Consider the following 22,182-nt stretch of genomic DNA (forward strand, 5'->3'; position numbering starts at 1 on the left):
AGCGGTGCCGCCTTGGCGAAAATAAGCTGATCGCCAATCTCAATAGAGGGGTCGAAACCAACTCTAATCGGTAGAAACTACTGACGCGAGACTAAGGCAATTAGCAATCTCAAAAACACTTGTATCAATGCAGCTTACTGTTACAAATCCAATTTTAGGTCGGAACCGTACAAATGAGCCAATTTTCAGAACAAAGAAAGCACAAGGCAATCTGTGTCTTCTCTCATTGAGGTGAGAGAGAAAATAGCGATATGATACTGTGAGGATGTCCCTCTTCAGCAGGAGGTGGGAGGGACATCCTCCTCACAGCAGGGCCCTGATAGGGCAGCTTTTTTATATATGCTCAGTGATTGACGGGGTCAGAGAGGGTCTTCCCATTCGGTAATGGTTGTCATTCCACTTGAAAGTGAACTGCAATCGTGTGTGTAATTATGTTTTTCATATACCATACCAGCATATAACAATCTGTGAATAATAAACGCAGTAACACTTTCAGAAAAGCGCATTTTGAAATTGATTCAGAGTACCTTTTTTATCATTATACAATTCCCTGTCTAAAAAATTATTTTCACTAAAAATCCCATTCCAGCTGAATTCAACTGAAGAGATGGCATTCCTGCTTCCTGGTGCCTTCTCCCTATAGGCACATTTTGAATCTGTACTTAAAATAAATACTTAACACCACACCAATACGTCCAATTCATTGATTACTCACAGTTTTAATTAATTCTGACCAACATAGCAGCAGGAGCAACTATCCAGGAAAGTATATTGAAAAGATTGAAAAATGCAGTCAAGCCAGTCAAGCTTTTCATAAAATGTTCTCCCAGCAATCAATCATACAATTACAACTCAAATAAAGGGGGAGGATGCCATTACACCAGAGTTCTTTACTGTAGAATTATCTGTGCACAGCATGCCTTTGCTTGGTCCAGTTAATCAATTTGGTGTATAGTTTGAACAAAAACCAGGAGGGCACTGGCCCTCCAGGATCAGGATTGGGCACCCTGGTCTAGTGTTTATTGAACTAACATTTAAATGCTGTCAGTGTCCGTCCAAACTTCCCCCTCAGTACAAAGCCTTAGTGTACTTCTGGACAGCAACCTCTCCTTTGATGCTCACATCTCCTCTGTGGTCAAATCTTCCTTCTTCCATCTTAGAAACATCTCCAAAGTCTGTCCCTACCTTTCCCTCCCAGATGCGGAGATACTTTGTCATTCATTTCTCTATTTGAAGTATTATGGATTTTCTTGTATTTATTGCATCCTGTATACCTCTTTGTGGTGGTGTTCCACTATGAAAGGTGCTATATAAAATAAAGATTGATTGACTGATTGAACATAGTATCACATATATGGGATGTATTTTAAATGCATGAGATTGAACATTGCTTATCTGCACTACTTTAAAATTATATTATCACTAATTCCTTCAGCAGAAGCATAATCATTCAAATTCAATTAAACAGACAATAGTACTCTCCAGGGCAGTTGATTAAATAATTCAACAGACTGCTGCAGTCCAATTCACTGAAGGCCTTGCATGCAAAAGGACACATTTATTCCCAGCAGGTCATGGGACTGTGACATCCACAAACTGATGTTTGTCTGCACTTCCTTTCAGATTGCTGAAACTACTGAATTGTCTCTGCTACTCTTGAAAACAGGATGTTTCATTTCAAGGGTGTATTCTGGTATGTGTACATATTTTTCTGCATAGGCTGATTGAATTTTACAGCACTGAATTGTAGGGAAAATTGGTGTTTAAATACCCAATTAAAGATAATTAATTCATACTTGTAAGGGTGTAGCTTTAATTAGCACGCTCAAGTTATACATTTCTCCCAGACCAGTTCAAAGCCGCAGAAAAAAACAACTGAACAACAAAACACGCAACAGCATTATATCTTGTATGAATTTTATCAAAAACCTAGTCAAATAATATGTTACAAAAAACAGAAGATTAGCATTAAAATAGCACAAGTAGGTGTATTAATTTCAGCAAGCAATAATATTCAGATAGTATCTCAACTTCAGTGTAAATATCAATAACCTGGAAAAGCAAGCATTTATCAATTGTCTATAATTTGTCTTTTCTATAGGAGCTAATACCACCCTTAAAACAGCAAATATAAGAATACAAATATGCAAGCAGGATAACTGTTTGGGTAAATATGAGTCATTAAATATCAAAATAAAATCTCATATTAAAACCTGGAATTTAAAAAATCATAATTCATTCTTTAGCAAACATGTTAAAAAATATACCTCTGTAAAACTTAACCCAAGGTACACTAACTTAACACCCATTTCATGCGATTATTTTAATTCAAGCACCTTTTACTCTGAGATCATTATTTAATTCTCACTCTGTTTAATTACTTTCATGAAATATTAAACTGTCCCCTTTTGTTATGAAACTCACTTATGATCACACCCTTGTACATTCCATAAACATCAACCTTTTTGCAAATACATATTCATTACATTCCCCAAATACAGTTTCTGTAAACCTTTTCTATTCTTTAGTTTGATTTGATTGTTTAGCAGAATCAGTCCAGTAGCAAGGAAAGGGTGCGGTCTGTCATTCAGGCTTTATTCAATAAGAAAAATCATTTTCACGTAGACCTGGCCTTTACCATTCATTTTTACAAATTCGTTTCTCTGTCTCTCTCTCTCTCTCTCTCTCTCTCTCTCTCTCTCTCTCTCTCTCTCTATATATATATATATATATATATAATATATATATATATATATATATATATATATATATAATTTTTTATTAACCGTTAGTGGGCATTACCCTTGGCTTTTAATGACTGGATTGTACCCTTTTAAACAAAAAGGGTGGTAAAATGTGTTTCAAACATGGCTGCCTGTACACTTGTTAAATCTCCTGGTCTCCTACAGCGCGCCCTAGGGGCTTAACATGGAACAATTAATTTGCAACAATAAACTGACTTTTTTTTATAGTACAAGAATAATGGTCACAGGGTGAGTGGCTCCAGTCTCATATAAAGGTGGCATGTGGCAAGTCCATACTGTGAGCAGAATGTTCCCCAGGCAGTTAAACAGTCATGTTTTAAACAGTTTTTTCTTTGTTAGGAAGTGCCCAGTCTCATCAGCAGCTGGAGCGGCCTGTTTATTGACCCCCAAGTGCTAAATTACAGATAGCATCAAACATATACAGAAAGCAGGACACTCATTGAGGACGGTAGATTGTAGCAGCTGCTTATAATAAGAAAGCTACAAAAGGTGGTGTTACATTCCTACAGTTTTGTTTGCTATGTGTAAGCAAACTGAAAACCACGTCACACAAACACAACAATGGCGTAAGACTTTCGAGAAACATCTCACATGGGAACATTTTCATACAGAGAAAACTGGGGTTTCCTTATGTATATGAAAGGTCTGAAAGGACAGTCCTACAAAAAGGGCAAGCATTCTAGGTCTTGACTAGACACATTCAATATGAAATAGTTCATACAAAACCACATTTTAATTACTGACACAATTTCAAAGGTGCAGCCTGATAGCCACAGTAAAATGTATTTAAAAAAAGCTTCCCCTTTCAAAATGTTTTGGTGCCATTAAAAAATTGTTTTTAGAATTGTGGCAAACTCGTTCGGATTGTATTATACTACCAATTCTAATAGATAGTAAATGAATAAAAAACAAATTTTATGGAAGTGGTAAATAATATATTTTATTAGGCCCCACATAATTTGTACAAAAATGCAGATATTCCCTGCATGCTTGTTATATTTTACAGCTTTTAATACCAATTGCACTGTAAGTGGCGATACTGTAATGTCTAATGCTTTTTTTTTCTAAACCAGTGTTTACCAGAATTAAATACACATTCACTTCAGTATGTTGTAAGAGGTACCCCCAATACACTGCTAATCTTAACAGAAATATGTACATACGAGTATCAAATGTATAACTTTAACAAAGTTGTTAGAGGCACATAGAATTAGCATGATACCATGAAGCAAAAATAAGACTATAGGCCAGCAATAAATTCAGCATTCACACATCCATAAAACATTGCACATAGTGGTCTTGCATTGAAAAAAATTACACCATCTTAAGCCAATGGACATCCGCTTAGAATCACTGGGCCATGGACTTCTGCAGGGTTGAACGACACAGGGTTCCCATTGATTTGCACATTCTGTAAACAGCCGACAAATGAAGTGCTGACAGGAAGTAATGGACTGGGTACTGTATCTGCAGAGATGAAAAAAATGATGATTTTGTTTTAGAAAGCTGTCACCTTGCCTTAAAAGAGATACATGTCCACTGCTGTTCAATTATTTTCCATAAGAATTTTACCTGGAATGCCCCCAATGTAAAGTTGTTCCGTATCTGTAGACTGTGAATGCAATGTTCCCACTGTGTAATTGTGCTTCGTATCCACATCTACCTGGATTACGTTTTTTCCTCTATTTACTGTAGAAATTTTTAAAAAAAGTGACTGTAAGCATCTAAACAGAAAATACGTCAATAAGCAATGCAATCAACCAGTCTTTGTATCCAGTATTAACCCTAAAAACTGTTTCAGAATGGCTACAATATGAATACAAGTACTGACAATTACCCTGCAAGATAAAGTATAATATTTTGCCATTAAGTTTAGTTTACATTACTACAGTGTAAATTAGTTGTTATGCTTCATTAGCTTGAAGCAACGTTAGCAGGTTTTTGGACTATAACCAGTTATGAAACTATGAACTCTTGTGGAATTAAGGAAACAAGTTTACTATCAATATAAACACAGTAGGTATTCCAGTACCTGCAATTCTGTGAAACATTCCATCACAAAGTGACTGTTGAGGTGTGACCGATGTACTGAAGTTACCCATTCCATTTTTCACCATGGCAGTTACCTAGAAAATAAACATTTCCAGAAGATCTGTCATTTGAAAAAGCCATTACACTGAAATAATCATTCACAGGACAGGGTTATAGAGTGGAGTCATACCAGTAGCAGTGTATGTACTAATGTTAAAAAGTAAGAATAAAATGATTTACTATAATCGTACCACTTACACAAATTGTATGTCCACCACACTCAGGTAATCACTTTCCTGTTATCAATCTTCCTGGTAGCTTCAACTCATTACAGGCTGCTCACACTCATGTTATTGCTTGACGCAGCATCAGAGACAAGTGTTAAAAGAAAGCAGGATGCTTTGCCCGTTTCTGGTCTTGGACCTCAAGTTTTAATACTGTGTGTGCTTAACCCCGAGAGAGCAATTTAATTTGTTTACTGTGTCTGAGCAAACCAGGGAACAGAAAGTGTAAGTGGATGGTTGTATGCCATTCAGAACTAATATATATATATTTAAACCAAGTACACTAAACAATCTACAGCATATAGATTGCAGCAAGCATGAGAGTATATGTACTGTATATCACAGCGAAGGACAGTTCAGCAAGAGGAAATAGTTGATCTGGGATTTGAGCTGTTTTCTGTTCATTTTAGGGTGAGCGCAAAGTCTGACAAATCAGAACTGGAATGGGGTTCTGGTGTCGGAGGGTATTAGAGCAAGACAAGGCTACATAACAAGATGGCGCGATAGGCCCTATTAAGCAAAAAAGGAAGCAAACCTTACTGCATTTCCCATACCAGCTTTGGCTCATTGCTTTAGCAGGAAAGTTATGTGCCCAACCATCGATTTGCACATGTATATGCCCACTTTGCATCCCATATCTGACGCACGTGGCCTTAAACTGACTTTGTGCCTGTAGTGATTTAGAAATCATGCTGTGTCAGTACATGGCACCCATTTCTTAACAGTGAACAATAGCCTGTGCCATGAGCACAGCTGTGGGTACCACCATTACACTGTATAATATCACAGCAGACAAAGCAATGCATCTCAATTGTGCCTTGTCTTAAACAGTACCTCACAGTGGAAAACGTGTCCTAAGGCTAGTGAAATAAACGTTCCTCCTACATCTGTAACTTAAACGTTAAAAAACCTAATAATTAGATACAGCGCTAAAAATACTTTCTTGTCAAAGTCTTCACAAAGTATATTAGAAAACACTAGGAATAAGTACGCTAGCCTGTGGCATTCACTACTAAAATATAACAGCTCCACTGCAGCAACCTTCTTACCTGTCCATTATTCAGAAAGAGGCTGAGGTGGTCACCACTTTGTCCACGGAAGTGAAATAAAACCCCAGTCAGGCTTCTAGGGCGGATCTCAAACACAAACTGAAAATCCATGCCCACATCATTAGTGTTAGCTGCAAAATAAAAGTGAGGATAAGATCAAATGTAAGCATGTGAATAGAAATCAAACTCCCAACCTTTTTCACTCTATTATATTGGCTTTGCTGGGGCTTATGACTTAATATACAGTGTTGCTTACAGATGGATATAGTTTCTATTCATAAGCTTAGCAAGAAATAGGCTATGTTTAAAAATCTAGTGCTATCAAGATAATATTAAAACACTGGTTTCATTACCAAAATCAATATAACCGTGGTTTCCTGAGAAGTAAATTCCACTTTCAGTTCTTCCAACAAAACAAGGAGCAACTCTTCTATTCCCAGTAGGGGCTGACATCTTTTGACTATTCACTTTTAAATTCCTAACACATCCAACAATACTGTGATTGGGAATGTTCTGAAAAGAATGATTAAAAAAAAAAAGTATTTTGAAGTTATTTACATTTAATGTAACCCTTTGTACAGGGCAAACAATTAACATTCAGTATTAAAGCAAAAAACAGCAGAAGATAACAAACAGACACAAGAGCATATAAATATTGTAGTCTTTGACCTTGCAAGTACTGTATATATTAAAGCTACAGGCTATGCACAGCTACAGCATTTCTTATATATGGTTTTGGTACAGTATATTCAGTTTTGAGATTTATGAAATATGGTAGTGTTTGTGTATAGCTGATAATGAAAACTCCAACATTTATTAAATAGATTGGAAATAAGAATATTCAAGTAATTGATAAACTTCAATATAATATGTTTTAAATAATAGTTGCCTATAAAAAATAAATAAATAAACTAAAACAGAGTGGATTTATTATAAATACAAATTATACATAGATCACACAGTTTACAACAGCCCTAGTCCCTGGGATACAGATAAGATAATATAAACAAACTTTCTTGAAGTACTTGTGAATGGAATGCTATCTAAAATGGTAGATCAAAGTTAGGCTCATAAGACCTCACCTTGAGTCCTGAGGTCCCACTATACAAAGCTGGAAGTGAACCAAGATAGATTGGTGACCGCAGATCAATAGAAGAGCCTTGTGGGAAGGAGGCATTTTGTGCTTTGAGTCCATCAATAACAAGACGACAGCTACTTCCCACCCTTCCAAACATAACCTACAAAACATCAAAAACGCTCTGTTAACAATTCAAAAGGTTACTGTACATTAAGCACTTGCCTTTCTCCTATGGAGGATTGAATTTGAATCAGACTTAGGTGGTCGCATGTGGAAATTGGTCGAACTTAGAGCTCAGCACAGTGTATACAGAGCTGTGTAAAACAGCTACAAACTTTAGGCTTTAAGTCACTCAGTACATTAGTGATTTAAATTGCACTCAGTTACAAACCCTGAATAGGTGGAAGTAGGTGAATAAATCCTCATGATGTGCACGTAAAGGAGCCATAACATTAAACTGAGCATTAGAGAGACGTTTTTTACACTGGTGCTAATCCCAGACCTACAAGAAACACATATACACATTGCTTTGTTTGAGCTCCTTATTAAAAAAAATGTGGACCCTTATGCACTGATCTCGTCGGTCCGTTACACTCTGCCTGGAAATTGTATTGGTGTTGCTCCAGCCCTTACCAAACTTGAATCACACAGTCTTAGCCTCATGTAGACATTTTGGATTGTGCATGTTGATGCATTTGGCGACAATACAAAAAAAAAACCTGATTTTCTACAAATATTTAACCTTTCAGGTACTGTGCTATTATTATGTGATTACAAGGAGTCTGTATGAGCGTGCACTGGCTTATTTAAGTATACTGTTTTTTCAATTGGTAAGAGATGTCATCTCATAAAAAGTATTGTTGTTTTAGTAAATTAAAAACTGTGTCATATGTTTTTTATTAACACATTGTGAATTTAAGGAGTGTTGTATTTAAAAGCAGATGTATTTGTACTCACTGTATGCCATTGGCCATCATTATATTTTTCTTTGATGGATATTCTGCGTTTCTTTTCAGATGAGCTCAATGAAAACACTATACGCCCATTGGAAATATAAAGGGCTAAATGTGAAGCCCCACGCTCACTGCCAATAAAAAAGATCAAGCCTTCTTCTGAACTTGTGCGGATGTCTACAGAGAAATGGGACCTAAAAAAAAAGAAAAGGATGGGTTATTTCACTATCTTAAATATGGTCACAGTATAACAAATAAACCCACATTTCTAAATTTAAACCATGATTTCTATGTTAATTTTGGGTTATGCATTTCCTTTAATGTATTTATATTTGGCAACCTATAAGGTCAATTGACGTCAATAGTTTAAAATGAGAAATTAGAACCATGATAAAAACCATTAACCCTTTCCTATGCAGCACACTACCCTCAGTAGATGTAAGAAATACCACATTTGTTGTAATTTCTTAATTTGTACATCAACTGGGGGCAGTGTGTTGCAGGAGGACAAGTTAATGGTTACACTCTTGTGCACCAGCTGAGCATGATTGTGATGGGGGAATGTGATTCTAAACAAGAATCCATTACTTAAGATAAGCCCCCAATTATAAAAATACACATAGATAAGTAAAATTAATTCTAGATGGATTTACCCTTCTTGAAGAGATTCAGGATTGAAATCATATACCAATCCACTGAGTAAAGACAGATGATAGGCACCACTGGTAGTTTTTGGCATGCGACACACCTTTAAAGAACAAAAAATGCGTAAAAATCACTGCAAACTCGATAAATGCAAACCAGATACATTACCAAACACCTATACTGCTGTATGAAGGTCTGGTGTCTCAAACAATAAATATACATTAGCTTTAATTTGACTTGAAATGATTTTCATTCCAAAAATCCCATTACCCAATTACAATTACAGACTTGTTGTGCAAGATACATTAAGCAATGTACATGTTTTTTGGGGGTTTTGTTTTAATGATCATTTCAGGTGTTAAATTTGTATAAAGAAAGATATCTGTCTTAACTAAGGTAGCTAGATTCAATGAACCTCATACCTAGAGCCCCATGAAACTGTTTTTATTTTTTTATAATTTTTCATTGTATTTTTCACAAATGTCATTTTATTACAGATAAACATTAATACAACTAAAATAGACATACAAATAATAGTATAGTATACATCAGGTTTCAACTACATACATATTTTTTTTATTAAACATGATCTGCTTTTTTAAAAAAAAAAAAAAATTTTTTGACAATCTGATTTCCATTACATGAGAGTAGATGTTGAACTTCATGCTGATTTGAACTCGATAAAACATATATATATATATAATATATATATATATATATATATATATATATATATATATATATATATACACACACTGCCTTACTATTGTGAGGTTGTTATAATAATTGCACATACAGAAATCTACCGATTAAAAAAAACAAAACAATAGGATCTGTATTTCAATCCCATTGCACTATAGCAGTATACAACAAGCTTGGGGTTTCTCAGTATTTAAACACTATAAGCAAACAAGCCATAAAGGAATAAACAGCTGATGATGCTCAACAACAGTATCTTTCAACTCCCATTCCAACGGGCAGGTGCAAAATCTGCACATCATTATTTTGTCACCGTCAGCTGCGTACATCGCCTCTCTGAAGCGCTGTTTAATTGTTAGGCGTGGTTCAGCCATTTTAGAAACATAGTCTCTTCTCTTCCATCACAATTTTAATCGACTCCAAACGACTTGCTTCAAATGATACTATTGAGCTTCTGTTTCCCCTCAGACCGTGTCTATGGTAACGGCCGAGCCTTGACAACTATGATTGCAAGTATTTATTTAAAGTGTTTTCTCTATAAACCTCCCAATTTAAAAATGTCACTCTATGTTTGCTTTGTAATGTTTTTTCGTTTTATTTCTTTTTATATTTGCATTTCATTTTGATATATTTCATGTTATTTCATATTTGTGAGAAACAACGGGCTCTACTCATACTTTTCTGGTAAAGAATTTTTTCTTTTAATACTTCTAAATTCAGCACTATTGAGAGTTAAATAGTTATGGATGATTTAATCACAATTTAACACATGGTATTGAAGATACAGGTAAACAATTTCAATGTAATATGTGCATACTGTGCACAAAGGCCTGCTACAGTTGTTGAATATCTTCTTGCAACAAATGAACAAAGTTTAATGAAATTCTAATGACTGGACTGATCACAAACAAGAACTTTTTTTTATGCAGTTGAGGCTTAAAGAGTAAGTAGCGAGATTCTGAAAAATACAACGTTCTATGTCCCGATGTGTTGCTACAACTGTTTAAATAATGTACCTGTAATGTTTCTTTTCATTGTTAACATCCTGACAACTTTTTACTTATAACTTTATTTCTGTTTCTAAACTCTTTTCAAAATGATCGCTGTAGTGCACTGGGATTCAAAGGCCCCCCCATGACTAGACAATCTGACTGAGGTCTCCCATCCAAAGTCTTGATTAGTGAGCTATAATGGGCATTAATATAATTGCCTATTTTGTTCTCCTTACAATCACCCCCATTTGATGTTAGTGTAGACACGAGCTGACATCAGTGTTGCATGTGAAATAACCCCAGCCTTTTAACAGCAGCATTCATGTAAATTAATTAATCCCCTGGTCTGGGCCACATGGCTTTGTCAGGGTTGTTTGGGAGAGAACACTGTTGTATGTGCTACTGTCCCCTGAAACCATCATGTGGTCTCCTAGGCCCTCGGAACCCAGTTTGGGAGCCCCTGCCCTAACAGTTTAGGAGTGTGTTATGGAGAACCTGGTACAACATGTCTCCCTAATAATGTTGATTCTTGAGGTGTCTGGAAATGTGTTGTGTGTGTGTGTGTGTGTGTGTGTGTGTGTGTGTGTGTGTGTGTGTGTGTGTGTGTGTGTGTGTGTGTGTGTTTTGTATCACAAACTTATTTCTGTAGCTGTGTTTTGTTTTTTATTTCATGATTTGGCTTACCAGAACCTGACATTAAATCACACATATTGTGGCAGAGCACAGCTCTGCTCTTTAGAAATTGGCAGGGATGGGGTTAAATTCCCCTACCTGTCTGGGTTCATTGTGTTCAGGTGGCTGGGGTTGATTAGATGATTAGTTTAATTAACGATCAATCAGCACCCAGCCACCTGACATAAAAGGAGGCCTCTGCTTCTCATTTGGGAGGAGGGAGCTGATGAAGCAGGTTGGTGTTGGTGTTGGTGTTGGTGTTGGTGTTGGTGTTGGTGTTGGTGTTGGTGTTGGTGTTGGTGTTGGTGTTGGTGTTGGTGTTGGTGTTGGTGTTGGTGTTGGTGTTGGTGTTGGTGTTGGTGTTGGTGTTGGTGTTGGTGTTTCCAGTGAAGGCACTGCCCAGCCTGGAAACCTTGTTTTTGTAAGTTTGTTTTTGTATTGGGTTTTTTTTTTGTTTAAATCCCTTTATTTTGCCATTGTGAACTTTTTTGTTTTGTGTTATTTATAATAAAATTAGTATTTTATTTGAACTGCAGACTGTCTCTGGGCCTCTATCCACTCGCCAGCCTGCCACACATATACTGACAGTTGTGCTTCCCATACTGCCAACAAAGATATCAAATAAATATAAGTCTGATTGTAAAGGGTTAGTGCCCGGATTAGGATATAGGATTTCAATTTTCAAATGTGTTGTTATGTTGTTAAGGATGAATGAAACACACCAAATGAATATTAAATTGAATGCTTTAGTCAGAGATACTTTACACTAATTAAACTCTAAGTGCAAGGCTCTGTATCTCAGTTCCATGGTTACTGTCTTGGCTGCTAATGAAAGACCCTTAAAATAAAAGGTTATATGGTATATAATTTCCATGTGCAAAACAGTGTACTGTTACACTTTAAGAAATATCAACACATGGTAACACTGTACCTCTGCATGCTGTAGGCTCTTAATGCGTATGAGTGAGTGGCAATGGTCCTTGCGTTACTGGGCTTTTTGATGTTTTTTTTTTTTTTTTTTTTTTTTTTTTTTGGGGGGGGGGGGGGGGTTGAGGGTGGAAAGGACATGAATGGCATGATATTTAAGGTGGGCCCCGGCACCATGGTGGGGGGGGGGGGGGATTTTTCTTACAACACATTACAGTATGTTAAAATGTATTGGTCTGTATTCTGTCCATTGGCTTAGCTTATTTTGTACCTTATTTATTTCCCACACTTAGTTATTATCTATAGTGCATTATGGTAAAATCTAAATATTACAATTATCTATGTGCCTTAGCCTATTGATATTACAGTATCTCATTCAAATAGCTTGTGTGACCCTGTGAAAAAAAAAAACCTCACAAAAGAAACACATATATCCCAAATAAGTAATAGGATATCATTATAATACCACTGAATTACCCTGAAGAAAACCTAGATGAACCATTAATAGACCACAGCTCAGCAATGGCAATGTTCTAGCTCCTGATGAAGACTATGATGAGAAGTCTGTTAACCCAAGAGATTTTTCATACCTGAAGTCTGATAATATATAGCCCTACTATCATGCCATTCAGTTTCAGGGGATCATAAACCATGTTGTCCTGTGATACAACAACACAGTAAAACCTGGATAAACAACCTTAATGAATAGTCTTACTGACAGCAACCATAGAACAAGAAAGACCAAAAAAGTGTTGTATAAAAGCTACAACAGGAGATTGCATAGAGAACACCTGGAGACAGTCATCTTCCTCACTAGTATACAAATATCCATTTGGACTTAATCCACTTGGAAGACAGTCACTTCCTCATACAATCAGAGCTCTTGTAGTTATAACTTAACTAGCAGTCCCATTTGTGTCTTTGATACTGTACAAACAAAGAAACAAACAAACACCCCATTCAGATATATTTAATGTATGTATTGTTTGTATTTATGCAATAGATACAGAGTTGTTCATGCAAAACAGACCACCACCACTTCCATCAGTGAAATGTATTTCTCTATTTCATATAAAAATAGAAGTCTGTTATGGCAAATGAAATGCACATTAAAACACATATGTACCTGTTTTTGATTTACAGTAATGCATTCCCATTGACTACCGTACATACAATTGAAATACAATTTTTTAAAAGTGTTTATTTAGTAAATGTTCCAGATTTAAGAAATAAAATAAAACAAACCATTTCATATCAAAACATTTTTTTCCCCTTAAGAGAGTAATGTGGACTTGTGGGGGGTTTATTTTTTATAAGCTAAATAGAGTAGTCAACCCCCCCCCCCCCCCCTTTGGGAACCTTTGGGAAGACTCTGAATATCCATATCCTTTTCTTCACCTCTGAAAACAAAGCAGTATAAATCATGTAAACATGGAAACACACCTGCATTGTATGCACTTTACTTCTTTAGTGTACACCTAAATAAGAGCAAAGTTACACCTTGCAAACGTAAAACTGTTGCATGTCACATTCAGTCAACTAAATAATGAAGTAATAGTAAAACTTTTTTACAATTTGACAGGACCTACCAGGCTACTGTAAAAAGTGTATCCATGCTGTTATGCAAATGGTTACATATGTGTTAAGGTGATAAAAAGGGAATTCAAATTCATAAAAAAAAAAAAAAAAGTTCCAAATGTGTTTTGCACTGTGAAGCATACTGTGAAGAATGAAATATTATTAAGACAAGTCTTAAAGATTGACAATAAAAATCACAGTATATTTAGAACAGATCCTTTCGACTCCATTGTCTTCACTGCAGAAGTGTTTCTATCAGTATTCTCTTTTCAGACATTCTTTTTTTAATTTTGCAATGATTTATTTGCATCCTGTGTCAGTGATTGTTATGTACTGTATGTATTAATTCAACATGGTATCCTTAGTGCTCTCAAGCCAGTGTGGCAGATCATTGAGGCCCTTTGCAGAGTTGTGCTTTTACACTTGCCATGCCTTTTACATTCAAGCCCCTTAACACTTGGGGGCATGATATTCGGATGCATAATACCCAGTGCCCCGTCGTGTTTTCCATGGGGTAGCCTCCTTTCACATGTTTTTTAATGTTTTTTGTTGTGATCAGATTGTCAGCCTCATTATTTGTGCAGATGGGTGTGACACACAGACTTGACCCTATTTTATTATGGTAAACTTTATAAATATTTTATTGGACTTTCATTTATCGACAGAGGAAAGGGTAGTTATATTAAAACAAAAACGTAACCATTCGAGGTTAAGATTCGGAAACAAGTAGCTAGTATCCTGTGCCATGCTTTATCCTTAATACACATCAAAGGCACAATGGCCACAACTGTCTCTTATTATTAGGCAACGTTTTGTAACTAGCCAGTGTTAATTACTTTGCAGTAAGGAACTAACTGTTTCTATGCACTTCTTGGTTGTGTGCCACTACTATGTAAGAAAACATCTAGAAGCCTGACCTACGGACTCCCTTGGATTAGTAATGTTGTGGGTTTCATGTCTAGTGTGGTTTACATGCTGTACTGTATGTCATAGTGCTTTCTGTCTGGAGTGGTAAATTATCTACAGCAAACATTCCACCTGTTATTTAATTATGTACTTATTTTGCCAATTGGCAACAAGGTTAGAGAAGGGTCAAACTTCCAAGTTAGTTAAAAAGCAAAATTTGTATTGATTACGCAAAGATCTATGACCCAAAGGGTGCGTCTATTATTCTAGCTTTTTTTTTTTGTCAACCTGCAAGATTTCTTTGTTATTTCAAGGTGTCTTCTAGCTCCTATTGTATTTGTTACCCTATGCCCCGAAGATAACTGCTGGTATATAAGAACAGATACTAACCTTGACTGGTTTATCCCTGTTTAAATTTGAGCGGCTCCAGTTCTTCTTCAGCATTATTGATTGAGGTGGCTCCTCAGTGTTGCAGACACCCAGCGATACATTCTCTGTTTTCGAGTATGTCCTTAAGTCCTCAACATCATAAGGAGCTGTTGACCTGAAATGCAATCAGAAAATTAAATGCATGGTTCCCAGCCTCAGATCTGCAAAGAAACATACACCCAGTGGAACATAGTTCATTAGTATTAAAAACAAAAATAAAAACAAATAGTGAAAATGTTTTGATTGAAATTACCTTTTCAAATAAACATCTGTGATGCAACCATCAAATGTGTCCTTTCCAAGATATATGTTGGGTCTATTGTTTTGGACATTTGATGTTGAACGCTGTCCAACTTTCCCTTCTTCTGTTTCATCAACTATGAGTTTGGTCCTGAAAAGGGAGCAAGTTGTTAAGACATTTAACATTTAGTACTTAAGTATTTAAGACCCTTATCCTATATATATTTTATTAAAGATATACATATATTATAAAGATGTATGTGCAATAAGAGAAAGACTAGCTGAGGTTCTAAAATAAGAAACTCTATTCAACTTCATGTGCATAAATACAGTACAGCTAATGCTTATGAATATGACCCTAAGGGTTGGTTCATACTTCTGTCGCAGAAGAATGCGATACATCAGGCGTATACAGTTATAAAAATTTGCAGCTTCACTATTTGCTGTATGAAAGAAGCATTGGGTTACTGCTCTTTTGACTGAGCAGCTGTTGTTCCTATACAGACTGCATTCGCGTAACTGGAAAAATTGACATTTTAGGAGATGTGCTGAGTTTGTACCTCTTATACAAGAGGTTAAAAAAAAAAAAAAAAAGCGATGTTGTTAGTATATCCGTCCTCTCAACCAACAGAGAATCCGAAAGGGAGAATTTTATACATTAATTAGAGAGATGTGGGTGTATGACAGTTAGAGGTATTTGAGGTATTTTAGAATGACAGGTGAAAGGTTTGATGATCTGTTAAACAGATTTGGACCATTGCTTCAATGCAGAAACACAGCAATGCAGTTACACCTGCAAAAAGACCTCCAGTCACACTGCACATAGCAACTGGCAATGCCCAGGAAAGTGTGGCTAAGGCCTACATTCTCTCCAGTCCTTTTCTATTTTTTTCTGAATAATCCACACCCCAGGCATCTCTATATTCTTTAAGTGAGGGGTTATATAAATGTGGACGTTTATGAACTTCTATTAAAAGTTGCTCAAAGTCTTGTTCCAAGCAAATATTGTATTTTTTTTGACAATATTGAAAACAAACATGTCCTTTTGCCATAAAGGGAAAATAATGAAGCCTTTTTGTCACTTCTCATGGTTCTATGAGCCAACTTCCCAATGTTTCAGTATGTTTAACATACCTTTGTTTAAGTGAAGCTAATTTATCCTGTCACCACACTATAAATTAGCTTAGAAGTGTTACAAAACCCCCTGCTGTGCTTGATGTATCGCATGTTGTCCAAATCGCATGGATGTTTTTATTCACACATTATTACGTAAATAAACTAGGAAATTACTTTTTTTCAAACTTGTATTTTGGATCGTTTGCCAGGAGATAGATTTTTTCTTGTAAACACTGCAGTGTATCCGTTCATGCTCTGTCCTACAATAATGCTGATGCTCAGATGGAAATGAGTGGCAACAAAGAAACAGCCTTGTTGCAGGAGGGAGCATGATCTAGACACACTGTTAAAAAATGTACTGCCCGGTTGAATTCTGAACCAGGACGTGTGATTAACAATTTCAGAAGAGGCACAATATGTTTCAGAATATAACGCTGTGATACGGCAACATGGGAACAGAAAAGCTAGCGGAATACATTTCTTGTAAACCTCGCAAGTGTTCTGTAACAATTTAATATGCAACAAGTATACACATGAGCCCTCTAGAATCCTACACTGACTGTGTGGCTTAAGCCTTTCTCTCAAAACACATGTTAGGCCTACATAGTGCTAACAGACCAGTGTCGCTCATATTGATCAGAATCACCACATGACACCAGCAGCTAATAATATTGTGTGGAAAAAAAAAATAATAATAAACAATATATATATATATATATATATATATATATATATATATATATATATATATATATATATATATATATATATGTGTGTGTGTACCAATATACTTACCCTTCTGAATTTTTTGTAGCAACTAAATAGTGCCATTTACCATCCCCATAGTTCTTGTCAGTCTTCAATATTTGACCATCTAAGTTAAATATGACAAAGCCATTCTCATTCAATCTCAGATCTAGTTTGTTGCCCTAAAGGTAGAAAAGAAAATATTTACTATATGTTCAATACTTAATACATAAACAGTAAATAGAGGATTTAGGACCACACTCATTAAGATGTTTACTACCTAGCAATTTTTTTTTCTCATTTCCTACTTTTTTTCTAAATGCTTCTTTCATTACGACTTTTGGCCCTATATTTACTCATACAACTAATTTTTTTAGCAACAAAAACAAAATAAAACTTGTAAACCTAGATTAATCTTGTTGTTTTGTAATTGTGCACCCATGGGCGAGAAATGTTCATAGTCCCATCACATTTATAAATATATATATATATATTATATATATATATATATATATATATATATATATATATATATATATATATATATATATTAAATGCTAAAAAAGAATAAATGTTGTCAGTGAATTCAAACAAATCAAATGGAATGTGAGCTGCTGTAGCTGTTGTAACAGGAACGATGCTTGCAGAGCATATTCTGAGTCTATTGTACCTCAGATTTTAGACCAACAGCAGTGAATCAGGTGTTAACCTATGATACGCACTGCAAGAAAGAGTACAGTTCACACTGCCCAGAAGCTGGGGATGCAAAATGATTGATTTCAATCACAGCTGATGAGTATGCTGACTACTGTCTGATAGAATCTTGCTAGAGCTTGAATAACCATTTTATAATGCCTCTTAAAATGGAGCTTACAAAAACAAGCAATTCAGTTTAGCTGAATTCAAGTTGCTGTATTTTCATCTTGTCTCTAGCAAATACAGTTGTTTTGGAACTCAAATCATTTGGAACTGGGATTTGAGGACATGCAGATATTTCCCAAGAAGTTAATCCTTTTTTGTACCAACAAGGCTCTCTTCAGTCTAATACTAACTAAAAAAAAAATCGTCATTTTTTGGTGCATCCTTTTACAATTTAGCAAGATCTTTTTTACTGAGAAGACTTCCTTACCGCCTGGCTGTTCTGCAGAAGAGGGGCACTAGGCTGTGTTGTTCTGAAACCCAGTCCTATCACTACATCGTTGGTAAGTTCAAAACTATTTGGGGCAACATCTAGATACCCACCGAGTCGGATACTTGCGAAACGAGCAAGCTATAGTGGAAGAAAGAATGGGATTATAAAAAAGAAAGAAAAAGATAACAGAGCACAGTAGACAAAGTACAATTTTAGATAGTATCCACCACTCTGGCCAACTGGTGGTCAATGATTACATAATACAAATGCAAACTTTAAAACATACAGCAATGTAATAACTTTCTAAATGTTTTATCCATTTCACTGAAAGTAATTGTTATTTAGTACTGCAAGTAAGTATATATATATATATATATATATATATATATATATATATATATATATATATATATATATATATATATATATATATATATATATATATATATATATATATATATTATATATATATAACTGAAGAAAGAATAATAAACAAAAACGAAGAGAAAGTAAAAATAAGCACAAGAAGTTTATTATTTGTGTTCTCTGTAATCATTGGTGTTAATTATTCTTTCTTCTCTCGTTCTCTCGCCTGTTTCTTTCAGCCTGCACGTTCACTGCAAGGATTTGTCACTTGTTGACTTTTGACACTCACTGGTGCATGTGTATTTCGAAGCCGGACGTCCAGTTGAAAGAATTTCATAATTTTGAATTAAGTGCTTGTTCGTTTCGTGGACAATGGCATTGAGCAAACCCTTGTGTTTTTTTATGACTCACAAAAAAAACCAAGTGCAACGCCTAACTGATACCTCTTATCAGTCAACAATTCATGCTTTTTTTAGATAACGACACAAACTGTTTTGTTCCAGTTAATGATACAAAACGTATTTGTCCTGTAGTAAACTATATGCATGTTTAAATGTAACGCACGACTATATGTACAGTATTAAAACCATGCCCATTAATTCACCCTTAGTATTCTTTCTTTTTTTTTTTGCACTCGTAATGTGCTCTCATAGGCAAACGTAAAACTCAGTTTATATCATGGACAACTTTTTATCATGAATTATGCCTGTGGCAATCATGATATGAAACGGGTTCATCTGTATTTTATATATATATATATATATATATATATATATATATATATATATATATCGAGAGAGAGAGGGAGGGAGGGAGAGAGAGTGAGAGAGAGTGGTACCAAGTCCCAAATTATGTATCTGACAACACAACTGTAATTTATACATACCAATGAGTCACTTGAGCATCCTCTGCTAACGCCAACTGTGTCTCTGAGTTCTGCGTTACCACTAGGATGTTTAATATTTTTAACACAGCCTCTTAGCGGTGGGATGTTTATATTTTTACTGGGGAAAAGAGAAAAAAAAATATTATCTGACTAAAATATTCAGAGAAATAAAACGCTATAACAAACATGTGTAACTTTTGGACTATGACTAGTCCTGGCAATTTCTCTACTGAGTAACTTTATGGAGAGAACCATTTGGAAGAGTGACAGACAATGAAAATCAGTTTACCTCTTTCTTGTCGATGTTGTTACTCCGCCAATGTAATATTCACTGAAGGAGCCTTCTATATCAATCACTTCTTTGATAGGGTTGCTACCCATAGATATAATGAATTGTTTATCCCTTAAATATATAACCATCCTCTAAAAGAAAAAAAAAAAACATTAGAATGCAACAGTATTGCAGTATGAATATACAAAACATGTATAAACCAGTGAAGTGGTTCTATTCAATTGATCTAAAAAAATTATTCCATATATTTTCCACTCCATGCACATCTATTCACTATAAAAGTCTTAAACATGTAGATTTGTAAAATCTATGCTCTAGAGCAGTGTTTTTCAACCTGTGGTACGCGTACCAGTGCTGGTACATGACAGGTTTGCAACTGATACGCACTGGCACTTCAACCAAATATGATTCCTCAACCATAATACTCCCTCAGATTGCCCCTACTCCTTCAGGACCTTCTGTCCTGTTACTAACCACCTTGCTGACCGACTTTGCAGCCAGTTTTTAACTCTAAAGCCATACTGAGGTGACATGACCTAGGGAGTGCAAATGTAACAGATTTCCTAGAAAAGAAGGCAAGCTAACTGAGACCTTTCTTCTACCTGGCGTAGTATCATAGGTCACATTTTAAAATCAAAATACATGTTTGCAATATCATGTGTGTCTTTCTAAACCTATATAAATGACTGGCATTGCACAACAGGTCAGATTTACAGCAGTGTTGTGTTATCTCTTTAAGTTTGATATGACTGTATCACAAAAAATAAAGGCTCCTCAAAGACAACAGATACAAAGATGCTGAAGCTGCTGCTGCTGTGATTATAAAGAAGTGGTTACCACAGCGTCATTTCCTTTAAAGATCTTCTCTGAAGTTCTTGCTTCTTTCTCTTCCATGTTTTCAACTTTGCCGCGCCATACAACTTTACCTTGCTCTAAGGTTACAATGAAATGGCTCTTCTGCAAAAAAAAACAAAAAAAAAAACACACTTAGCATTATATATAAACTGACTTCCATATTCAAACAACCTAAACTAGTTACATACAGTGCATACATTCTAAAACATTGTCACTTTAATTGTTACACCATTAATACTGTATATCTGGGGAAACTGCTACTTGTTGCAACCATCGTCATTGTTACAGGGATGACAAATCAAAAGTGCCCAGCTGTTTACAGACCATGCAAAGTCCTAGCCCCCACTTAAGAGAGACGTTCCTACAACAGATGCATGTGTTTTGTGATTTAAGGGAAGGGTTTTTTTTGTTTTGCTTTTTAAACAATTATCACACACAGTATGTATTAGCTATAGGTTATACTGCCCTTGAAAATTAGCAGTACTTTGTTACTATGAGCTAAGTTTAATTAACGATTCCTGATGGGACAGTGGCAGGTTGTACCAAAAGTAACGGGGTATGTTGTAACAATGATAAAATAATACAAGAGAATGACACTAACTAGTAAAGAAGAAGGTTTCACTGGATTATGCAGCTGTTAACATGTGTAATAGCAGAGCCAATTTTTACATCATGGCCCAAGTTTAACTGTAACCCAGATTAGAAACTCTTATCTACCATTCTTACCAGCCTCTTCAGAAGCTAGTCATTTTTATTTTATTATTTCCTATTTACTATATGTGATACTATTCTTATTTCAGGTTGATACTCTCAGACAAATACATTTGTATGTACGGATGTCTCCACTGTATCTTGGTTGCACCCCCAGTGGTATATTCAAGGCTGTTTTTATTTACCTCGTTTTCAATGTAGAAAAGTAATGCATTATCTGAGTTTGTTTGAATAGTAAACTCATATTGGCCGATATACTTGTCTTTTAGGGCTATACGTGCAAAACCAGTGCCTTCAAAGAAATACTGGTCAGATCCTTCTTTGTATCTGTAACACAAAAGTAATGTTTACAAACATTGTTATTAAATCAACTATGAATTACCAGTGTCTTAACCTCAGCTGTAAACAGTGCGATGTTAACCTAGAATTATATTACAGAACATATCAAGTTATAATAAGAAAGTAAATAAAGAATAGCACAATTAAAATGTACCTTTAATGAAAGGATAAATCATTTTATTCAATAACATTTTATTTTTTGGTAACTGGTTGACATTTCACTTCTAAATGTTAACAAAAAGACATAAAGCAGCACTCAAAATATATCAATACTGAGATAAATATTGCAAGTTTTTCAATTAATCTAACTGAACTAGAGGATGATGTGAATAAGGGGAGAATGGAATCATGTTAAAGTAGAAACAGCACTGTTTTACCTTTTGCAGGGTGATTCCACGTTCACGTTATAAACTTTCTTGAAGTTATACAGGCTGATGACTTCATCATTTAAGGCATCTAATTCAATGCAGCCCTTGTATTTTGATAAGTT

General features: G+C 35.3%; 1 protein-coding gene across 3 annotated transcripts in view; it reads right to left on the reverse strand.

The window, feature by feature from the left end:
* Positions 1-2,793: 2,793 nt before the first annotated feature.
* LOC121313499 (laminin subunit alpha-3-like) overlaps positions 2,794-22,182 on the reverse strand; it is a 150,651-nt gene continuing 131,262 nt past the window's right edge. For 2 of the 3 annotated variants that reach the window (XM_041246133.1, XM_041246132.1), the window contains exons 62-78: positions 22,070-22,182; positions 21,539-21,680; positions 20,625-20,744; positions 19,785-19,918; positions 19,496-19,613; positions 18,241-18,381; positions 17,160-17,293; positions 15,262-15,399; positions 14,970-15,123; positions 8,814-8,908; positions 8,165-8,354; positions 7,212-7,367; positions 6,483-6,642; positions 6,130-6,260; positions 4,798-4,891; positions 4,338-4,454; positions 2,794-4,232 (exon numbers count right to left, since the gene is read on the reverse strand). The exon at positions 22,070-22,182 is cut by the window's right edge and continues 15 nt beyond it. In XM_041246133.1, coding sequence (XP_041102067.1) covers positions 4,090-4,232; positions 4,338-4,454; positions 4,798-4,891; positions 6,130-6,260; positions 6,483-6,642; positions 7,212-7,367; positions 8,165-8,354; positions 8,814-8,908; positions 14,970-15,123; positions 15,262-15,399; positions 17,160-17,293; positions 18,241-18,381; positions 19,496-19,613; positions 19,785-19,918; positions 20,625-20,744; positions 21,539-21,680; positions 22,070-22,182 — 2,280 coding nt within the window. In that variant the 3' untranslated portion in view covers positions 2,794-4,089. Of the gene's footprint in view, positions 4,233-4,337; positions 4,455-4,797; positions 4,892-6,129; positions 6,261-6,482; positions 6,643-7,211; positions 7,368-8,164; positions 8,355-8,813; positions 8,909-13,060; positions 13,496-14,969; positions 15,124-15,261; positions 15,400-17,159; positions 17,294-18,240; positions 18,382-19,495; positions 19,614-19,784; positions 19,919-20,624; positions 20,745-21,538; positions 21,681-22,069 lie in introns of those variants that run through there. The other variant, XM_041246134.1, reaches the window with a different exon arrangement.

Source organism: Polyodon spathula, chromosome 3 (assembly GCF_017654505.1).
Source record: "Polyodon spathula isolate WHYD16114869_AA chromosome 3, ASM1765450v1, whole genome shotgun sequence".
In the NCBI taxonomy this organism is placed as follows: Eukaryota; Metazoa; Chordata; class Actinopteri; order Acipenseriformes; family Polyodontidae; genus Polyodon; species Polyodon spathula.